The 22,637-nt window shown below is 39.7% G+C and overlaps 3 protein-coding genes and 2 long non-coding RNA genes across 8 annotated transcripts; 2 read left to right on the top strand and 3 right to left on the bottom strand.

Moving 5' to 3' along the window:
• The first annotated feature begins 667 nt into the window (after window positions 1-667).
• On the top strand, window positions 668-4,477 carry LOC125189036 (transcription termination factor MTEF18, mitochondrial-like). The gene is made up of 2 exons (XM_048086203.2): window positions 668-2,710; window positions 3,916-4,477. The coding sequence occupies exon 1, from the start codon at window positions 854-856 to the stop codon at window positions 2,600-2,602; it is 1,749 nt and encodes a 582-aa protein (XP_047942160.2). The 5' UTR covers window positions 668-853; the 3' UTR covers window positions 2,603-2,710; window positions 3,916-4,477.
• On the bottom strand, window positions 4,376-5,057 carry LOC125189038 (uncharacterized). Its single transcript, XR_016130251.1, has 2 exons — window positions 4,920-5,057; window positions 4,376-4,733 (listed from the first exon to the last, which is right to left on the bottom strand). It is a non-coding gene; the product is annotated as an uncharacterized LOC125189038 (long non-coding RNA).
• Window positions 5,058-5,219: 162 nt separating this feature from the next.
• On the top strand, window positions 5,220-6,776 carry LOC125189037 (squamosa promoter-binding-like protein 17). Its single transcript, XM_048086204.2, has 3 exons — window positions 5,220-5,455; window positions 5,921-6,060; window positions 6,139-6,776. The coding sequence occupies exons 1-3, from the start codon at window positions 5,220-5,222 to the stop codon at window positions 6,627-6,629; spliced, it is 867 nt and encodes a 288-aa protein (XP_047942161.2). The 3' UTR covers window positions 6,630-6,776.
• Window positions 6,777-6,891: 115 nt separating this feature from the next.
• On the bottom strand, window positions 6,892-11,079 carry LOC125186183 (Tetratricopeptide repeat (TPR)-like superfamily protein). Of its 4 annotated transcripts, none has more exons than XM_089058023.1 (5): window positions 10,911-11,079; window positions 7,947-10,794; window positions 7,690-7,847; window positions 7,409-7,449; window positions 6,892-7,276 (listed from the first exon to the last, which is right to left on the bottom strand). In XM_089058023.1, the coding sequence occupies exon 2, from the start codon at window positions 10,247-10,249 to the stop codon at window positions 7,967-7,969; it is 2,283 nt and encodes a 760-aa protein (XP_088914149.1). In that variant the 5' UTR covers window positions 10,250-10,794; window positions 10,911-11,079; the 3' UTR covers window positions 6,892-7,276; window positions 7,409-7,449; window positions 7,690-7,847; window positions 7,947-7,966. The 4 variants fall into 4 exon arrangements, with proteins under 4 accessions (XP_088914149.1, XP_047938486.1, XP_047938487.1 ...); XM_048082529.2 differs by having other exon boundaries at window positions 7,947-10,678; XM_048082530.2 differs by having other exon boundaries at window positions 7,947-10,252; window positions 10,911-11,078.
• Window positions 11,080-17,889: 6,810 nt separating this feature from the next.
• LOC125191089 (uncharacterized) lies at window positions 17,890-19,712 on the bottom strand. Its single transcript, XR_016130141.1, has 2 exons — window positions 19,259-19,712; window positions 17,890-19,179 (listed from the first exon to the last, which is right to left on the bottom strand). It is a non-coding gene; the product is annotated as an uncharacterized LOC125191089 (long non-coding RNA).
• Between the last annotated feature and the right edge of the window lie 2,925 nt (window positions 19,713-22,637).

Genomic DNA, 22,637 nt, shown 5'->3' with positions numbered 1-22,637 from the left:
ACTTATCATCATAATAAAAGAATAATTAGAGATTTAATATAATTAATCACTCTAAAAAATAACCGTCAATATCAATTCTTCTAGCAGTTTATTGTGGTTTAAAAAAAAATTGTCTCTCAATATACTCTATTTTTTGTTGTATTCTTATAGAATACAATATAAAATATGTCCATATTTCATCTTTATAAAATGGCTAATTTGAACTTCAAACAGTTAATATTTAATTTTTACAAAAAAAAATTATTATCTCTTTAGTTGTATTCTCCATTGTACATGAGAAAGCTTCAACAATAAAATGCAATTAGCTAATTTGATGGTGAAGAGTGACAATTTTTTTTTTCTATGTGTTTTTCATTTTTGTGAGTAATAAAAATAATTGTGTTTGAAATAATTAATGAAAAGTTTTAATTTAAAATTTTTTGTACAAATTTGAAACATTAATGAAACTTTTTGTATGTATCATGTAATTGAAAGTAACGGTGTTAGTAAGGACTTACCGGAATGTATTATTTTGGACCATTAAGTAAAACTTTTTGTATGAAATAGGTAAATTTAATACTTTTTGTAATAAATTTAAACAAAAGTAATTATCCCGCAAATCTTTAATTTGCTTTTATACAATTCTAAACTTATAAAAATTAAGCAATATCTACTGCTCCTAAAAAATAAAAATAACATCTCTTCAACCCGTAGACACTGTGGAAGCTCGAAGGCCATGTCCAAACTTCTTCAAGAAAACCCCATCAAGGTGATAAACTCAGCTCCGAACTCAACGCTGAAAAAAGGAACACTCTTTTTCTTTCCCTCAATTCTTTGATTTTTTACAAAATTTTGCGAAAAAAATAATAAGTTCATGAGCAGATTACAGATTATTAGAGCATCCCATTTGTTGCGATGGATTTCTTTACTAAGCGCAAATAGCAATTTTAAATCATCAAAATCCAATCTTTATGGTTATGGCTCGCATCATCTTGTACAAAAGGTTAGGTTGTATATAACAGAGAGCTCAATTGATTTGAAAAAAGGTGTGGGTTTTGGTGGGAATGGGAAAATGGGGCGTATAGTGAAAGCACAAGCACAATCTGCTTTGGTAGAGTACTTCCATTTAACTAGGAGTTTGAGGATCATGGATGCTGAAAATATGGGCAAGAACACTCCTGAGTTTTTCAATAGGTTGATGAAGATAGTGGATATAGATGATGATAGCAAGATTAAGCATTCCGTGATGCGTTTTTTGAGGTACCATCCGGTTAATGAGTTCGAGCCCTTCTTCGAGAGCATAGGATTAGATTATTCCGAATATGTGGAGTATCTTCCTAGAAACTTGATGTTTTTGTGTGATGATGAGTTGTTGTTGGACAATTATTATGTTCTGTATAACTATGGCATTGAAAGGAATAGGATTGGGAAGATTTTCAAAGAGGCCAATGAGGTATTCCGGTATGACTTAGGCTCTCTGCAGATAAAGCTTCGATCTTTAGAGAATTTGGGGTTGAGACGGTCTCTCGTTGCTAAGATTGTTGCTGCAAGTCCTCATCTTTTGAGGGGGGATGTTGATGAATTTGTTGAGTTTCTGGAGATGTTAAAGATGGTGGAGATTGGATGCGAATGGCTTTCGAAGAATATATGCGAGGAGGATTCTTACTGTTGGAAATGCATGCTTCAGCTCATGTGCTTCTTGTGCAAGTTGGGCTGGAGCGAGAAGCAAGTCGGGGAACTGATTAAGCAGCATCCTGATCTTCTGCTCAAGTGCTCTGGCCGCGTTACCTTTGGCCTAATTGGGTTATTGTTAAAATTCGGAGCAACAAAGAGTGATCTACACACTCTTTTTCATCAGTTTCCTCAAATACCAGTTTTGAAGTTTACTAAGAATTTACATACTTCCTACATGTTCCTCTCTGAAATAGACATGGCTGCCCGAGATATCGGTAAAATAGTCTGCTCGTACCCTGCACTTTTGGGTTCCATTGAACTAAAAAAAGTGAATAGCATATTAAGCCTATTGTCTTGTGGCAAGAACAGGCTCTGTCAAATGGTCAACGATGATCCGTTCACTTTGGAGGCATGGGTCCTTGGTAGGAGAGTCGAACGACTGGAGACTCAAAAGAGGGCTGATAAAAGTATGGCTTTGAAAACTGAGTTTCTGATAAGCCTAGGCTTCAGCGAGAATTCAGAGGACATGGAAAAGAGTCTTAAAATGCTTCGGGGCAGAGGAGTGGAACTTCAAGAGAGGTTCGACTGTTTGGTGAAGAATGGCCTGAGCCGCGAGGAGACTATTAGGATGGTCAGAATATCTCCTCAAATTCTCAACCAGACTCGTGATGTTATTGAGACAAAGATTCGGCTTTTCTTTGAGGAGTTGGGCTATGGAGTGTCTGATTTACTCACTCATCCCAAAATTATATCCTACACAATTAAGAGGGTGAAGCTTAGGCTTTTAATGTACAGATGGCTTAAAGGTCAAGGAGCAGTGCGTCCCGGTTTGTCCCTGAGCACGCTCTTGGCTACCACAGATGAAGAATTTTTCAGAGCTTATGTAGCTCCTCACGCTAGAGGGCTTGAATTTTGGATAAGTCTGAATAAAAAACATATCTTTAAATAATTTAGTTTCAACGAGCTCTTGGACCGGAATTCTTATGGCAGGCAGGCGTGGAAAAGTATGGTTCACTACCTGCAGAATCTGAATACGTCAGGCGATACATAAGTGCAGGTACATGCTAATTAAACTTGGGTAACACTAACATTACAATATCACTGCAAACTATAGCTAAATGGAGATGTCCTCACTCTTTGGTTTCTGCCTTATGCCATTTCCCCTTAATTATCGGTGAATGAGATTTTACTCGAAATGTCTTTGTTATTCAATCTGTCATTCTAGCACTGCTTTATTAGGATGTTTTATCTCTATTTCATGTCTCCTTTATGCTTGTTGGGATTTGGGAATTGCTTTCACAGTAATGCTTTTGGTTAAATCTGTTTGAAAAGCCTATAAAAACTCGAATTTCATCACGAGTCATAAGTCCATGCTGGTAGAAATGAGGGAAAATTCGAGGAAATGTGTCCTCGCAAAACCCTCGGCTGGGCTGTGTATTTCACAATATATGCTTCTTATGCTTGTAGTGATTCTGAGCCGTAAACTAGATACGCAGATAGCTCAGATTGTTGAACTGGGAAAGAATGATGATCTATTGAAATGGAGATTGCTAAAACTTAAAGATTGAGTCAAATTTCTAATTTTGCTGAAATTTGTTAAAGTTTTCTGGTTTGCTTCATATATAAAACTCATCTGTTCTTCTCTTGAGTCTTGCCCCCTTAGGCATGTACAATATGTGGAGTTGTTTTATTGGAATGATTTAGTTGGTAAAATAGATCACATTAAAGCTATAAATATTATGTGTTCCAAGTCTGGTGTTCTATATGTACTACTTTGTGCCTTTTTGTTGATTCATTAGCTCCAATAGGTTGCCTTGTACTATTTTGCAAGAGAACAATAACTTTGGTGTTTCTGTTGTTGTACATGAATTAATACCATCATTAATAAAAGGGCTTTTGTTATTACTAAGATTTCATTTGTTTTATTTTTGTTTGGAATAATTTAGCATCATTATGAAATGGGTGTAAATAAACATTAACATTATAAAGTTTTGTCGGATTTCAAGAACTTTATTATGAATTGCTTGAATTGGAATAATTAGCTTTGTTGAAAGAATGAGACAGTTAAGAAAAGAGAGAACTACATATTTAATCCTTGTACATTGCACTATTATCATTCGCGGTTCTTATTCTTTGAAAATATTATTAGACATCCCCAAACATTGATATAATGTCACTAGAAAGACTTTTGCACTTTTTAATGACTCAAATTATAAGCACAAATAGCCTCCTTTCTCCCTTAATTCAATATTCAATTTGCAGATTCAAATTCACGATTCAGATTTCAAACGAGTGCAGTGCAGAGCTCGACCCGAGCGGAGGACGGTTGTGGTGGCTTGGCCCAAGCAGATCCGTCGCTGAGTGTTAGCTCTACTTGATTCTTCTCAGCCATTGGTGATTGAAACAGATGCTTCAAGTTATGGGATATGAGTTGTTCTTATCCAGAGTGATCATCTTATTTGCCTATATTAGTAAAGCTTTATCACCAAGGCTGAAACAACCCTTTTTTTTTTTTTTTTGTAATGAGGATCAATAATTGTTCCCCATCTACCTTGTGATGAGTCGAACCCCTGGCCTATTGGACAAAAGAGAAGCTTTATTTCATATTGGGTTATCCACATGGGTCATTCTGTAATGTACTAGTATGCTATACACACAAGAGATTATCTTCTCAAAACTATTGGGATATTATAGCGTATATTATAGTTTGTTTGATCTGATATGGTCAAATGGAGGTGATGAATAGATGCTTGGAAACCTACTTGAGGTGTAAGTGTAACACAAGTTTTACATATCAGAAATGAAAGTAGCAATTTCTCTTCAATCTTCCTACTCTGTTCTATCTCTCTCTGATCTAATGTACTTCCATTTCCGGTGGCCGTGTGATCACTGGCGATCCTGAAACGCACCACAATTGTTTCCACTATTTAAATGGAAATAAAAAAGGAAATTACGGAATTAAATAAATCTAAAAGAAAACGATAATTTTACTCATCAAATGATTTCTGATAGTCAAAATTCATCAACGGAATAATGTGCCAACAGCATTCATTCAACGAATCAAAGTGGCTGATTTATCACTGTACCAGAAGAAGAAGAAGCGGATGAAGTAGACTCGAGATCGAGTGTTTTATAAAGCGGGGATTATGATCCATGCGAATATAGCTTTAGAAAAATCGCAAGCTCAGAATGACTTGAATTCACATGATATTGATAAATGAGTAATAACTGTATATAAAGCAATCACTATTTAATTTCAAACTTACAAGTGATGGAAAAAAGTCAAATCTGTTCTTGCTTTGGATGAAGTCTCTTCGAAACACATCCACCGTGATTGCCCATTGTCAGGTTCTCCACACAAAAGAACTTTCAACTCCTGCCTTTTGTTTTTGTTTTGGTACTTGTTTCAATTTTTCAGCTTTTTTTCAAGTATTTTTGGGAGAATACCAAAAAAGAAGCCACTTTTAATTGAAAGACCCCATTTCATTCATTTTAAAATAATGGATGTGGGGTTGAATAATCTGATTCACAAAACAGCCTCAATGGATGGTCTGTAGAGAACAAGAATGGAAAAGGGCTCTTCTTCTTCTTCTTCTTCTTCAGCTAGCCAAGACCCTCTCAATAGCTTCAAGTTTGGCAAGAAGGGGAGGACTGCACCTATGTGTCAGGTGGAGGGTTGCAGGGTAGATCTGACTAATGCCAAGCCTTACTATTCAAGGCACAAAGTTTGTGGGATGCATTCCAAATCTCCTACTGTCATTGTTGCTTCCCTTCACCAAAGGTTTTGTCAGCAGTGTAGCAGGTCATCTCTCTCTCTCTCTCTTGATTGAAATTTGTTTTTATTTTTGAGGGTGATTTCTTTTTCATTGCTTTATAGCATGCCTTTGCTTTCTTGTTTATTTGTAGATGTTCATTGGGCTTTCATACTGTATGGTGCTTTCCTTTTCATTGTAGTGGTTGCCTTTGATACTGATGTTTGAGGTTTTACACTTGGCATATAAATTTATGTGTGTGAAATATTGCTGCTTTTGTTCTTTTCTGGAGTGAGAACTAATTCATATAATTTGGCTTAGCTAATCAAGTTTATAAAGAGAGCTGATTCTCTGTTGATATAATCTGATTGTCTAAGTCTTAATAGTTCACATCTGGTTCTGTCAAATGAAATGATAGAAGATTAAATATGACACAGAATTTGGTGAATTTGCAATGATTATGAATAATTCATACTACCTTTTAATTTTACCATAATATGTTGGCCTTGTTCCAGATTTCATCAGTTGCCCGAATTCGACCAAGGAAAGCGGAGCTGTCGGAGGCGCCTAGCCGGGCACAATGAGCGTAGGAGGAAGCCAACAGCAGGATCCTTGTTGTCTCCTCGCTATGGAAGCCTTTCTCCATCCATTTTCGGTTAGGCATCACTGAACTAAAACTCCTTTCTCTCGCTCGCTCTCTCTGTGAATATTAACTAACAGATCATGTGAGAAGACCGCAGCAAATCTGGAGGCTTTGTGATGGACTTCAGCACCTACCCGGCTCTCAATGGACCGGATACATCATCAGAACGAGTACTGAGAAATCAAGCTTCGATAACAGGAAAGTCCCAGCTTCCGCTGCAGAGCAGCTCACATAACCCTCTGCCTGGTCCCGGATCACCCTTGCACGGATGTTTCAATGGGGTCTCCGACTCCACCAGTGCTCTCTCTCTTCTGTCAACTCAGCCCTGGGGCTCAAGAACGAGCTCCACCAGCCTTGGAGCAAGCAATTTTCCTGGAAACAACGGTGCACTGGCGCCCATGGTTCAACCATCCATCAATCAACGTGGTGCTCCATTTTCATACAACCAGGTTCATGATGTTGCTCCCGATCTTGGTCGCGGACAGACCACTCATGGCGCCAGCAACGAGTTCATTGGGGACCTCGGTGAGGGGCACTTCCATGACCAGGCTTCCCTCCAGCATATGAATTGGTCTCTTTAAACTTGAACTCAGTCGAGGATCTTGTGTTTTTAATAATCGACAATGTACTTGTGGAACATGTGATGTTATGTAGTGTCTGCTGTTTGTTCCTCTGCAGATCGCACATACTTGCATTTGATTTCCTAAGCTACTTACGATGATCAACTATTTGCTGTTTTCTTGAAAGTAAATGTCTTAAATATCTGCTTCTGTTAAAAGTTGAACTGAACTTTAGCAATGGTGACAGAAATGGGTGATTATATCAAGCTGTTTGGACAAAATATAGTAAATAACTGAAATTTTTTATCATTTAAACCCGAAACTTTGATACAACTAAGATTGGTGTTTCAGGTTATTTCAGAATGAAATAGGCCACTTGCTGATCTCACAGAATGATAGATAGTTCTTCAGGAGTAGTAGTCTAGATATCTAGAATGCATCATCCTGTCTAGCTTTCCCATGTTCACGCAGCAGGAGTTTGGCCAGGAGCGCCCGTTACGCCAACAAACAATTTTATGAAAATTGTCCGATCCATTACAGGGGTTGTAAAATTATTGTAAGAATTCGGTGTAGACCAAGTCTGACGTGGTGCCTGTAGGTTTTAAAGTCTGGTGGTCGTCTTCATTAATCCCGAGGCAGTTTGATTCGAAGGTCTCCATGGACTTATACTGAAAATGTTTAAGGTGGTCAAGTAAGATCCAACAACTACTAAAACGTTAATAAACAAGCATTCCGTATCAAAGTTAAGCAATTATATTAACAGACATGGCATTCAATCACTGTCACTGCGATCTTTTTACCTGGCATCCACGGAAGAGACTATTTGAACTATTAGCAAATCCTGCATCAAAGGAAAGATACGATTAACCAACAAGATAATCCATGATTAGCCAACGTGCGAGCTTGTTTAAGCATGGGATGAAGGTATCAAAGAGCTATCACTTGGAACCTTCTAGTACTAAATGCAGATAGAAACACAATATTGCACGATTTTCATGCACCATTTCAACTTTAGAACTATAAGAAAATCACACCATCAAGCCACACACAATTTAAAGTTTTCAAAATATTGTATTTATACCTCTTCTGTAATTTCTTCTTCCTCTTCTTCACCTTCTTTTTCCTCATCGTCTTCTTCCTTCTCTCCACCTTAACCTATTTTCAAGCTGCGCTAGAGCAGCATCTGCCTTTCTGAAGTTCACTACGACTCTCCCTCCTTCCCACTTTAACTAAGAAAACCTGCAACCGGAGAAAGAAAAGGGACTTCTTCACCTTCTTTCCTTTCATTCTAGAGTTATGTAACCTTATACAATCAAACAATCAAAATAAACAGTGTACCTTTGAGGAAGTGTTGATCTCTAGTTGAAGGTGGGAACATCACCAACCTCAGAGATTTGCAACAATAACTCATCCAAAGTAAAAAATATCATGTCCTTTTCCTGATGCAGTCCATCTTTTGCTGTGAAAACGTGGATCTGATCCTTGACTTTGATCCAGCTCTGCCCGCGGAGTTTCTTGATGCCCTTCTCTCTCATCGAAGCTCTCAAACAGGCCACATCTTTCCAGTTGCCAGCAGAGGCATGTATGTTGCACAGCAAGACATGAGCAGCAGGGTTGGAAGGATCAATTCTCAAGATCTTCTCAGCAACATGCCTTCCAACTTCAACATTGCCACAATTTTTACAAGCAGCCAATACAGTTTTCCATGTCACTACATCAGGTTCGAATCCCAGTTGATCTATGAAAGCTTCTGCATCATGGATACGACCAGCTCGAGCAAGAAGGTCAACAACGCACGAGAGGTGCTCTTGTGTAGGGATCACACCATGCTCACGTTCCATAGATTTCAAAAGCTGTATCCCCTCATCCACCAGTCCAACATGACTACAAGCAATCAAAACTCCTACAAATGTAACCTGGTTAGGTTTTATGCCTTGTTTCTTCATTCTTCTGAAGAGATCCAGAGCTTCTTGACCCAAGCCAAACTGTGCGTATCCCACAATTAAACTACTCCATGAGACAACATTCGGATTGGGCATGCAGTTGAAGACCTTTCCAGCGCTTTCAAGTGATCCGCACTTGACATACATATCAATCAATCCATTCATGACAACAATGCCAGAGTCGAGCCCATACTTCACAGCGCAACAGTTAACTTGATCCCCCATCTCTAATGTGGCGATTTTCCCACATGCTCCGATAACATTGGCCAAGATAACACCATTAGGTCTCCCGTGAAGTAGCAACATTGTTCTAAATAACACGAAAACTTCTGCAGCCCGGTGCTGATGCATGCACATAGTGATTATAGTAGTCCAAGAGACAAGATCTGCAGCACTGTCTCGAATATCATTGAACATTTTACATGCATCCATATGTTCTGAGCAATTAGCATACATTGAAAGCAATGTATTATATACTGGAAGGTCCAGCACGAGTCCAGTCTTTATAATATAGCAGTGTATCTGTTTCCCCTGAGAAAGTGTTGAGGGACCTGCAAAGCCACAGAGCAGGGAACGGACAGTGATATCATTCGGTTCTGACCCCGAATGCCTCATCCAAGAAAAGAACAGCATTGCTCCATTTGCATCACCAGCATATGCAAAACCTGCTAGCACTGCATTCCATGACACTATATCAGGATGTTTGATCAGTTTAAATGCAGTTTTGGCCAAATGCAAGAAGCCACATCTTGCATACATATCAGTCAGGGAGCAACCAGCAAAAGCATTGGCTTCAAAACCATATTTAACACTAACCCCATGTATCTGCCTGCCATATTCTGGCTGACCAAGAGATCCACAAGCTCTAAAAACACTCCCAAAGATAAATTCATTCGGGTGGTAAGTACCCCGTGACAGCATTTCCTTAAAACAACTCAGAGCTTCTATCTCATAACCCAGTTTTGACAACCCTGCAATAATTGAACTCCAGGAAATCAAATCCTTTAATTTGATTAAGGAGAAAACATGCCATGCCTCGTTAATTCGACCAAACTTGTTGTACATTGCAATGAGAGCATTTTGAGCTATTAGGTGGGAGCCAGATTCAGACTTAACAACCTTGGCATGCAATTGCTCCCCCAAACCAGCCTCTGCCAGACGTGAACAAGCTTTAATCACACCTCCAAACGTGAAGTGATCGGGCATAAAACCAGACTGCTGCATTTCGATATACGATTCAATGGCTTCAATGTCCTGGCCGTGCTGCGAGTATCCAGCAATCAATGCATTCCAACTCACCACATTTCTCTCCCACATACTGTCGAAAACTTCCTTAGCATCCCCTGTTAATCCACATTTCCCATACATATTGATTAGGTGATTCTCAAGAATCATATAGGGGAGCAAGTTAGATCCCAAGAGATGGTCGTGAATTTTCCTTCCATATTCCACGGATCTCAAAGCTGAGCACGCAGAAATCAAATGAATATATGTGCTAGGATCAATCAGGCAATCTGCTTTCTTTCGTGAAACATCAAAGGCTTGAAGGGCGTCCCTGAAAAGCATTTGATTGCACAAGGAGCCTATATACACATTAAAAGGCTGTTCATCCTTGAAACTTGAACTCGCCACATTGTGAATGCCACAGTTGACATAGCTGCAGGAACATTTCAGAGTAGACTGCAATCTTCGCATCATCTTCTGGTGCAGAAAACACCAGATACTTTCAAAACGTATCTAAATCAGATATAGCATCTAGTCTGTGTGCACAGAAAGCATAACAACAAATGCATTCACATTGTTCTTCCTTAGGTACTCATCCAAACGAGCAAAGATCACTATGGTTACGTGTTAGCTAAAGCTCGTCTTGTGTAACATAACTATTTTCATTCTTTGTCGAATTAGAAAAAGTTTGATCGAAAGTAAAAGTGATGCCACCATCAAGTTCTTCAGTTTCTTCTGTACGATCACCACTTCAAAAGTGGAAGAAATACAATGTTTAGCAACCGCTGATAAGCACATCTATTTCACATTGCTAATTATGAACAGAGATCTCCCCCTAAACCTTCTAATTATGAACAGAGATTTCCCCCTAAACCTTAGTAGGAATTTCGTCGAGCAGGTTGCCTGCAATTAGCCAACAGCTTTTTTTCACATGCATTCTTCACGATTTAAGTGGAGCTGAGTATCCATCAATAAAGCTGATGGGATAAATTCTCAAAATCCATTCAAATTATCACACCCTAATCAAATTTCAAATTGAATTCAACAAATTTCCTAATAAATTAACCAAATTTCAATCGAATTCCCAAAAATGCATCAAATTTTCAATCATATTCACCAATTTCAGTGGACATACCGTCGATAGGGCGGAAGATGCCAATGAGGATGAGGGTTCCTATCCTCTATATGGGTCGGTCATGGCGTCTGTGAGTGAGCTTGGTAAAGGTACAGAAAAATACCGAAATACTACCAAGTAACAACGTACCGAAACAAGGTATAACAAGCAATATTACTCCATTCGACCTAAAAAAGAATATATAAAACGTGTCACATGTTTTAATGTGCAATTTTAAAAGTAAGATAGAGATTGGAAAAAGTAAGAGACAGAGAGAAAAAATGTACCAAAAATAGTGATAGTGGATTGTGGAATCCATATTAATTGGTATATAATTGATTAAAAACTCTTCATATTTAGATTTTGTCTAAATTTTAGAACGACCCAAGATGGTAAAATTAGTTTATTTTTTGGATGGATGGAGAACATGCATTCTGTTGACGTTTTTTGTCATCGACATAGTTTGGAGTTTGTATTCCATTTTATCACTTACCTATTAATATTTGTATATATTTTTTCGATTTTAGGTTTTTCATAGTTTCGACTTTTTTGGTTTAGTTCGATTTTTTATTTTTCAGTTTTTTGGTTTCGATACAGTTTTAATTTTGCCCTAAATTCATTTCTTCGGCTTTGGTTCGTTTTGGAAAAAAATCGAATTATAACCCGAATGCTTACCCTTAGAAATATAGACTAAAATGACTAAAATCCCCAAATGAGCTTCCATCAAGAGACTAGCCATCCACTTCAACTTTTGACAATATAAATCTCAGATTGAACTGGGCTTTTGCCTAAACACATCCTATCTCCCAAACTTGTTTTTTTTTTCCTCTCTATCTTTCTCTTTTCTTTTTCCAATAGCAACCTCCTTTTTTTTTTCTTTTTTTTTCTCATGCTTTGCATGTTATGTTTTTTTTTTAATCCTTTTTTCCTTCTAATCACAACTTCCCTTCTTTCTTCCTTCAAAGTGTTTTTTTCTTTGAAATTAAAGTTTCTAGGAATCTCAACCCATAGATTAGCTCAACAAATAAAAAGGTTTATAGGCTCAAATAGGCTAACAAGGGGATTATGAACACGGGTTAGTGGTTAAAGAGAAGACTACAAAGGATGGCCTAACGTCCTCTCCTAGGTCACTATGTGGACTCACAAAGACTTATGAGAAACTTCTACAAACAATGACATAGATGATAATGAAACACACATGAACAATAAGCTCAAAATCTCACTTAGACTAATAGTACGAACCAAGACAAACAAGCAATTTGCTACTTATTGATGCACTTTTTATTAGCACTAAAAATACCTGCAAGTATACATAGTAGATCTAGTATAACTAAAGGTCAGTACCGGGATATAGAACACGGGGAATATAATTGCAACTAGCTATTATGTACTAAGCGTCAAATCTAGAGAAACAAGAGAATTTTGGAGTTTTGAAAATAAAAACAATTAAAAGCAAGTAAACAACTAAATGCAATTAAATCACAAAGATAAAGTATGAGAGATAAGAGAATTCCATGGATGTGTGTTCACAGTTATGGTTATACAAATTCCAACTACAATACCCTAGCATAGTTTATACTTTGATAGAACGAGTCACATAAGTTTTGCCAATGCGGCACAAGCGTAGATTACTAACACTAGGGTTGTCAATCCTAAATCCGTAACTCCTAAAAGCTTCTAAGACCCTTGAAAAGTCCTCACTCTCAATTAACAGTGTCGTTTTAAGGGAAGCAAACTATAGTGTCTACTAAGTGGATCTAACTCGCCAAACTCCTCTCACGATTATGTAGCATGTTATATTAAATCATACACGATTGTGTCACTCAATCATGAAGCGTCAAGATTAACTTAGAGAGGAAACAAAGTAAAAACAAAGACAGTTATTAAATAGAAAAATGAATTGTATAAACCAATAAAAGTTACTAACACATCCAAAGAATCCTATGAATTTAGTTGAACATAATTGAATAAGCTAAAAACATAAATTGAAGTGAAGACAAAATGAACATAAGTGCTAAAGCAAATAAAATCCAAAAGTTGAATCCTTGTAGCTCTTTGATGATCTCTTGCTTCTTTCTCCAACTCCTTGCACAATGAAGAACTCTCAAATTTATGCTATGGAATTAATTGACAAAAAGATGAAGGATTCGGGTTGGAGGAGGAGCTATGAAGGCTCCCTTTTGGGGGCTATGAATTGGTGAGTATTATGAATTAGGTTATGGGGTATATATAGGCTTGAAAAGGATTTAAATTTGGTAAAACGTTTCCTCCAAGCAATTGTAAAGATGGAATTTTCGTGCCCCATAGTAGAAGGAAAAGATTTGGCTTCACAATGTAATGTCTTCTTTCCTTCTTTAAAAACGTCGATATCATATTAGAAATGGACTGGTTGTCCGAAAACCAAGCCACTATCAAATGTAAGGAGAGACAAATTTCGTTCCAAACCCCATACAAAGAACCAATCCAATTCCACGGAATCACCATGGACAGATGTAAGTCCATCATCTCCGCTCTACAGGCAGCTACACTAGTGAGAAAAGGGTGTGCCTACCTTGTTTACCTAAACAAGGAAGAAGCAGAGGAAAGAAGAATTGAAGATGTGGAGGTCGTGCGTGAATTCCCCGACGTGTTTCCCGACGTATTGCCAGGTCTACCCCCAGATAGACAACTGGAATTCACCATTGACCTAGAACCCGGAGCTGCCCCGATATCGAAAGCACCATACCGAATGGCCCCTAAGGAATTGGGAGAACTCAAAATGCAACCACAGGAACTCTTAGACCTGGGATTCATCAGACCCAGTGTCTCGCCATGGGGATCCCATGTGCTTTTCGTCAAGAAGAAGGATGGAATCCTAAGAATGTGCATTGACTATCGGGAGCTGAACAAGCTAACACTTAAGAATAAATATCCCTTGCCGAGAGTAGATGACCTGTTCGACCAGCTTAAGGGAGCCAGTGTATTCTCTAAGGTGGATTTGAGATCTGGGTATCACCAGTTGAAAATCAGACCGGCGGATATACCCAAGACGGCTTTTCGCACTCGGTACGGCCACTACGAGTTTGTAGTGATGCCTTTTGGCCTTACAAATGCTCCTGCTGTGTTCATGGACTTAATGAACCGTGTATTCCACCCGTACCTCGACAAATTCATCTTAGTCTTCATAGATGACGTCCTTATTTACTCAAAGACTAGAGCAGAACACGAAGAGCACTTGAGGACTGCCCTCGAAACATTGAGGACCGAAAGGCTCTATGCCAAGTTTAGTAAATGCGAGTTCTGACAGTGAATTTTCTCGGGCATATTGTGACAGCTGACGGAATTCGAGTGGACCCAGCAAAAGTGGAAGCCGTGCAGAACTGGAAATCGCCAACAAGCCCGAATGAGATCCGAAGCTTCCTAGGCCTGGCCGGCTACTATAGAAGATTCATCAAAGGATTTTCTAAAATTGCTAGGCCAATGACACAACAACTCAAAAAGGGTATTAAATTTGTGTGGACACCAGAATGCGAGGAAAGTTTCCAGTTGCTGAAGAAGAAGCTGACAACGGCACCTGTGTTGGCTGTACCAGAACCGGGGACAAGCTATGTGGTCTACACTGATGCATTGAAAAATGGACTTGGATGCGTATTGATGCAAAATGGGAAGGTCATAGCTTATGCATCCCGACAGCTTAGGCCCCACGAGCTGAACTACCCAACTCATGACTTGGAATTGGCAGCAGTGGTACATGCACTGAAAATCTGGAGACACCACCTATACGGAGTTAGGTGTGAGATTTTTACTGATCACAAGAGTCTAAAATACTTCTTCGAACAAAAGGATCTGAACATGCGGCAAAGGAGATGACTCGAATTGGTGAAAGACTATGATTGCGGCATCAACTACCACCCAAGCAAGGCTAACGTGGTAGCTGATGCACTGAGTCGCAAATCTCAACAATTAACAGGCCCAATTACCCAGGAAGAGGAAATATGGCGGGAATTTGCCAAACTGAATTTGGAGATAGTGGAAGCACCAGAGACGGTGGAAGCCAGGATCGCCACCTTGGTGATAAAGCCCGATTTGAGAGAACGGATAGTGGGAGCTCAAAGACAAGATGAAGCCCTAGAGAAAGTACGAACAGGCGACTCGGGCAGTTATAAGGAAGAAGCAGATAATGCCCTCACTTTTGAAGGAAGGTTATGCGTGCCCGCAAGTGACGAACTCAGAGAAGAAATTTTGAGCGAAGCACACAACACCCCGTACACTGCCCACCCTGGCAGCACAAAAATGTACCAAGACTTGAAAAGGAAATTTTAGTAGGATGGTATGAAAAGGGACATAGTATTGTTTGTTGAGAGATGTTTGGCGTGCCAACAAGTCAAAGCCCTGCACCAACGACCCTACGGTAAATTACAGCCCTTGGAGATTCCCGAGTGGAAATGGGAGCACATAGCAATGGAGTTCGTGACAAGTTTGCAAAAGTCCCGACGAGGAAACACTGCTATTTGGGTAATCATCGATCGCCTTACAAAGAGCGCACATTTCATTCCTATCCTTATCACATATGGATCGGAGAAGCTAGCCCAGCTATACGTACGAGAAATTGTACGCCTACATGGAGTACCAGTGTCGATCACGTCTGACCGAGACACAAAGTTTACATCGAGACTATGGAAAAGCCTGCAAAGAGAGTTGGGAACAAAGTTAAATTTCAGCACAGCATTCCACCCACAAACCGACGGGCAGTCCGAGATAGAGAGGCCCAAGGTTTTCGGTTCCGGTGGTTAACCGCGAAACCGGAACCGGAACCGTGACAAAAATCTTGAACCAGAACCGTCATAATTTGAACCGCGGGCCGGTTCCGGTTCCAAATTTAATGAACCGAAACCGTCACCGAACCGCCGGTTCCGGACGGTTCCGAACCGCCAGTTAACCGGCGGTTTCACGGTTCTGGTGAGGCTTTCGAGGCGGTCAGCTTTTGGCAGGCATGGGTCGGCTTTTTCAGGCGGTTTTTGACCAAAACCGGCGGTTAACCGCCAAACCGGCGGTTTCCGGTTTTGGTGCGGAACACAAGGCTGACACGTTGCAGCTTCGATGGGATGGTTGAGTGCAGGTGGTCAGACGGTTTGTTGACCAAACTGGCGGTTCCGACGGTTTTTGACCGTTTTTCAATTTTTTTTTAATTCGAATTTTGAATTCAATTTCAGATTTTTTCAATTTTTTTCTTTTCCCCCCATTTCATGGTTTTTTTTATTTATGTTCCGACGACCAGGGGCGGAGCCAGGAAATTGTACAAGAGGGGGCAAAGAATTGTATATTTTCTCAACAGCACGTATAACTTTTCTTTTGCTTTTCTTCTACAAGTTCCAGAGCTTTGGGTCTTAAACAGTCAATGACTTTTTGTTTTCTTTTTCAAAAAATAACTAGGTTTTATTAAATATTACTCCTAATTACATGTTTGACTTTTCATTTTTTTTCAAATGGGGCAATAAAGGTTTTTCTATTAAAATACTAAGGGGGCAAACATAGTATAAATACACATATTATAGTGATATTATCTATATATCTTTGTATAAATGGATAACTCAGGTGGGGCAATTGCCCCATGTATATATACACTAGATTCGCCCATGCCGACGACACTTGTAAATTATATCACGTTGTTGTATTATTGTAATGTATTGACAATTGTATTATTGTAATGTATTGACAATTGTATTATTGTAATGTATTGTTGTCCGTTATAAGTTACAACCCAAATTCAATAAAATTGATATGATTTTCACCTTATTCGTCTTATTTCAATTTAAATTATCTATTGCTTTGTTCCAATTTATTGTATAAATCCAAAATTCCAAATTATATAGCAAAAAAAAAAAAAAACCGCCGGAACCGCCAAACCGAACCGGAACCGTGAGGAACCGTACGAAAACCGGCGGTTCGGAACCGGAACCGGAACCGTCAAAACGCCTCACGGTTCGGTTCCGGTTCCACATTTCGCGAAACCGGAACTGGCGGTTCCGAACCGGAACCGCCGGTTCACGAACCGTGGGCATCTCTAGTCCGAGAGGACAATTCAAACTTTGGAGGATATACTAAGAGCAGTGGTACTCGATAGAGGTGAGAATTGGGAATCCATTTTGCCACTAATAGAGTTTGCTTACAATAATAGCTATCAAGCCACCATTGACATGGCGCCATACGAGGCACTCTACGGAAGGAAGTGTAGGTCTCCACTTTACTGGGACGAAGTGGGCGAAAGGAAGGTGCTTGGCCCAGACTCGGTAAGTGAGATGATTGAAATAGTGAGGCAGATCCGAGGAAGAATCAAAGAAGCACAAGACCGACAAAAATCTTATGCCGATGCACGCCGGACAGAGTTGAAATTTAGCATAAGGGATAAAGTCTTCTTGAAAGTGTCTCCATCTAAAGGAATAACTAGGTCCGGCATCAAGGGGAAACTGAAACCAAGATTTATCGGGCCCTATGAAATCCTAGAAGAAGTCGGTCCAGTAGCATATCGGCTAGCACTGCCACCCTTTGGAAACGTACACAATGTGTTCCATGTCTCTCAACTTCGAAAGTACGTGTTCGACCTGAAACATGTGATCCGTCTTGAAGAAATTACACTCGCACCAGACTTGAGCTACGAAGAAAAACCGATAGCAATTCTAGATAGAAAGGTGCAACAACTACGAAATAAATCAATAACTACAGTGAAAGTTTTGTGGAGACATCATGGGCAAGAAGAGGCAACGTGGGAACTAGAAGATAAAATAAAGGAGCAATACCCCGAATTGTTTGTTTAGAAAGTCTTCAAATTTTGGGATGAAATTTCTTTTAAGGGGGGTAGAATGTAACGACCCAAAGCTTTATGATATTATTATTATTAAAATTTAGCCTCGTTATAATTAATTATACATTAGAATAGCTATGATATAAACGAATATCCCTCTTCGTAATAAATAATCAACTGTTGGGCTATTTGGAGATCGAGCCAAGGCATATGTGAGAATAATAAATACATATACATATATTAATCCAAATAAAAGTTGTAATGTCCGGTACCCACGCGGAAAGTTGATGAAGTCTAACGTTACGAATTATCTAAATATAATTTATTACAAGCTGGAGGAAGAAAAACGGGTAAGTCTCGGACAGCCGTTGAACGCCATGCTTCAAAACCAAGTTGGCTTGGTTCGTTGACCAGAGCCACAAATGGTCACGCTATAAGTTTGCCTACATGAAAGAAGGGGACACATTAATACATATTTTATAATAAGTAGAATTATGAACTACATTTGATACCATTGTCAAGTCCATATATTAAAATAAGTTTAGTATTCACCATATTTAAATTCCATGTCATGTCCGAATCCTTGATAAGGATTTACTCCAAGCAAGTCAGTAAATGTGATGAGGAAAAGAGAAACATGCACAGTATTTCACCTCTGTATTAGCCGTAGGATTTAGAGAGGAAGACCAACAAAAAGAATTAAGTATTGCAAACATTAAATGAAGGAAATCATTTCCTCAGTAAATGCTCAGGGGATATCAGAATGATATTGAATGCCAACAAAACTTCTCTCAAATATTACTACAAGGAGTATCCAAAATATATTTTTGTAAGATCATCATAGATTGAGTTAGACATGGAGCATTTAATTTGCCACAGACCACTTGCCAAATCAAGGCATATATATACATGCCTTGACCTCTCACTTTCAGTCCATCACTTTCAACAAATTTTCACCACACACATCTGAAGTAAAAATCCAAAGAAGTGCAGTTTCACAAGACCAAAGGTCCCACAATCCCACTGTTCTTTCTCACACAAGGTAACCTCAAGCCTCTTTCATTCTTTTTCCTTATGCATATACACCCATTCACACTAGAAACAAAATGTAGCAGTTCCACAAGATCAAGGCTCCACAAAGACCAAGGTCCCACCATATCTCTGTTCTTTCTTCACACAAGGTAACTTCAAACCCCTTTCACTTTCATATGCATACATGTCCATCTACACTAGGGATGAAACATAGGGACACACATGCTAGGCACCACCGAACCACATACTTTACCAAAAACTCCTAATAACACCACAATTGCTCTAAGTTTCATCAAAACTTATAAGTAGCATGCTGAAACCAACATTTTTCCCAAACTATTGAAATAGGAGAACTTTAGTGAGACTTATCTTAGAAGATGAATTTGCCGGATTTCCGGCAGCAACTTCGGCACTCCGCCGTCGACAAAAACAGTTCCATACCCCAAATCAACCTCCAAAATTTTAGCTTCTGCTCATCTACATGTATAAAACAACAAGAACTTTACACCTAAATTAATAAAGTAAAAATCTAGAACACCTAGGATGAAGTTCTTACTGATTTGGAAAGTAGATGGTGGTTGTGGTGTTGTCGGAGAAGGGTGTCAGTAGTAGCACAGTGTGGGGAGGCTGCCCGGCGGTGTAGTGACGGCGTGGAGGAGATGCCGGAGCCGCCGCTTGTGCATGCACAGCGGCGGCAGCAACGCATTCGGAGGGGAAGGCGACGGTGGTTGGGGCTGCGCGAGGCGACAACAGCCTCCGTGGTGGCGGCTGACCTGAACGAGAGGGAGATCTGGAGATGACGGCGGTGGTTGTGGCTGCGCACGGTGGTGGCGATGCGTCGCCGTTCTCGCTGCGGCGGCGGCGGCGGTGTGGAGTAGACCGAGAGGGAGAGAAGGGAGGAGAGAGAGAGGGAGAAGGCTGTCGGCGACGGCGGCGGACGGTGGCGCCGGAGGGAGGACGACGGCGGCGGTAGTGAGAGGAAGGAGAAGAGACTCTCAATTGAGATCTAGGGCTAGTCAAATGAGGAGAGAGAGATGAAATGATTATAATTATGGATTCTTTTGTTATTTATTTAGACTAACCATTTAATTGTTGGGCCTAGGAAATAATATGATAAAATAAATTGAGCCCAAATCTTCCTTATTTATTATGTTTGGACTGCAATAATAATCGGAAGAATTGCATTTATTTTATAAGAATTTAGTTATAACTTTTACTATGGGCCATAGACAAATTAAAGAGAACTAGGCCAAATTTCGAAAACTCATGCGTAATGGAAGGAATTTTACAGTATTGGATTAAAATTATTTTGTTATAGTTCATCCAATAACATAGTCAAGTTTGATATAATCTTTGGACAAATTCTTAGGAATCTAACATGAATTCAAATTAATTGGGAACTCAAGACTAAGGAAAAACATAGTTTTATTTGCATCATCAAAAATTTCTACATCTTTTGAAGCTAAGAATAGTCGACTTGTATTTTTTTTCTTTCTCATGAAGAGAGAACTCGCGGGGAGTATAACACCGAGAAGCAAGGCTTAAAAATCTAAAAATCTTGGAAAGCGTACGAGGTGAACTTTTCTATCCTACATACTAATGTGGATAAAAATAAAGTTATTTTCAAATGATTTTGAAAACTCGAACTTATGTTCGTTGCTCATTTTCAAATGATGTTGTCTTGCCATAAATGTTTTGTATAATGCCTATTGATAAGGCTATTTTCATGCATCGGTTATATGGTGAAAAGCGTTACATTTTGCTGGGTCTAACACGGTTTATAAGCCAGGTGTGTGACAGAATCGCTAGATCAAGGAGGTGCTGAAGGAAACAATCTAGCGAAGGAATGAAGTAAAAATCAGCAGAATCTAAGGGAAAAGAAGGCGTGAAGGAGGGAGTCAGTAGCTGAGGGCAACAAAGTCTATCTATACCTCGCTGGGCCCCACTCCAACGCCTATAAATAGAAGAGCATGCAACACACAAATCATCACTTTTTTCGCTCACTCTTAGCTCACACACATAACACACACATGGGAATGGGAGATCTGGGGTAGTTTCGGTTCCGAAGGGGTTTATTTCTTCAGAATTTCAGTCGCAACACCGTCCGCGTGAGGGCGAAGATACAATCTCTTTAAATTCCAGTTTGCTTTGCACTTTACGGTCGAACTTCACTTTTGGGAGTCGATTCGGTTGTTGATGCTACTGATTATCTATTCACTTCTGTTTGTTTGCGTTTATCTGTGATTTTTCAAGTTGATTTACATAGATCCTGCTGTTGAGAGTTTATTTTGACAAGTTATATGTTGATCTCTGTTTTTGCAGCGGTGGTACTCGATCTGGGAATTTGGTGATAGATCTGTGGTTTGTTGATTGATTGGAGGTTGTTGTTTAAATCTGAAGTTACGAAATGTTTCTTTTGGTTGGAGTTTGTGTCGGACGCTTGGATCCGGAGTGGATTTAGCGTCTGAGGTTGGATCCGAAGTGAGGAGGTTGAGTTGTGCATGGATTTTGAGTTTTCCGTTTGCTTTCTGTTTTACTTCGTCTAGCTTCTGTAGATCTGTTTAGTTCTTCAGTGTTACTCATTAAAATGGTTTAGATTTAGTCTGCTCGGTTCCGATTTGGTTCATGTTGTTTTTCTTCTGAGTTTTTACGCAATTTGGTCGAAGAAGATGATGTCGCTATTAGTTAGTACCAGAGTTAGTTGTTTTGCCAGCTTTTAGTCCGTACTCTGCTTTTTCAGTCATGGTCCCCACAGCCAGTTTGTTTCCCAGGTCTAGGTAATTAGAGTAGTTCCTTAGATCTAGTGTTTGTTCAGTCAATTTTCGTGCATGCTTTTACTGTTTCGTCTAGGTCTAGCTGTTAGCGTAGAAGTTTTAAATTCCCGAGTTAAGTATAGTTTCCTCAACCCAAGAAAAATGAGTGGCAGCTGCCAACCCCAAAAAACAAGTCCAAATCCTTGAACATGATTATTACGCATCCATCTCTGTGGGATCGATCCCTACTTCCCTATGCTAGGTTTAGTAAAGTGGTTGAGGATTTTTGAAAGAGTGCTCTGTGTGTCCGACGACCAGGATTTTCCGACGACCAACGAGTTCCTAGACCGCGTGATCTAGAGGATTTGCTGGACCAAGGAAACCTGTTATATCCTTTCTGTGCGCACAGCGTGTTTACCATACGCATCACATGTCCGTCTTTCAAATGGCGTCGTTGCCGGGGAAGGATGGCGTTTATTGTTATTGCGTTTAAGGATTTGGTGTAAATATTTTAATTTCTGTTATTTTTCTTTCTCCTTGACAGTTTATGAACGCAGGCTTCCATTCTGGAAGTTGGGCGAGCTCATCTGGGTCAGGGAGTGGCCAATACAAGTGGCAAGTCAAGGATTCTACATCTACCATCACCGCCAGATCAGGATTGAGGACGGAGGATCCATTCCCGTTCGAGTCAGAGAGTGAAAAAGAGTGGAATTCGTCGGAAGAGGAGAACCCGGAGTCATCAACAGAAACAGAGCATTCCGAGACCGAGGAGGAAGAGGACCCGAATATGGCTCATCTAATAGATCCCGATCCTGAAATAGGGTTGCTCACCGCACATCTCGACGGTGAACCCGCTCATTCTATAGTCTCGAACCCACGACGGAGATCGATCGATATCAAAACGAATGTACTCGGAGTTCTACCCACTTTCTCTGGGCGAAGGAACGAATGCCCTTATGAATTTTTGAACGAGTTCAGTAAACTATGCAGCATTCAAAAGCGACCCAACGAGGCAACAGAGGAGGACTACCGTCTTCGAGCAATCCCGTTTGCTCTCAAAGGGGAGGCGAACACTTGGCTGCTAAGGCTCTCACCGGACTCGATCAACACATGGAAGGACTTTAAACTAGAGTTTTTGGATTATTTTTTTCCGTCCAACAAGACGAATGCCTTGAAGAAGGA

The sequence above is a fragment of the Salvia hispanica genome, chromosome 5 (assembly GCF_029641045.1).
Source record: "Salvia hispanica isolate PSC_SH4W2 chromosome 5, Shi_PSC_v1, whole genome shotgun sequence".
NCBI classification, from domain to species: Eukaryota; Viridiplantae; Streptophyta; class Magnoliopsida; order Lamiales; family Lamiaceae; genus Salvia; species Salvia hispanica.
This window is presented reverse-complemented; position numbering and strand designations above follow the sequence as displayed.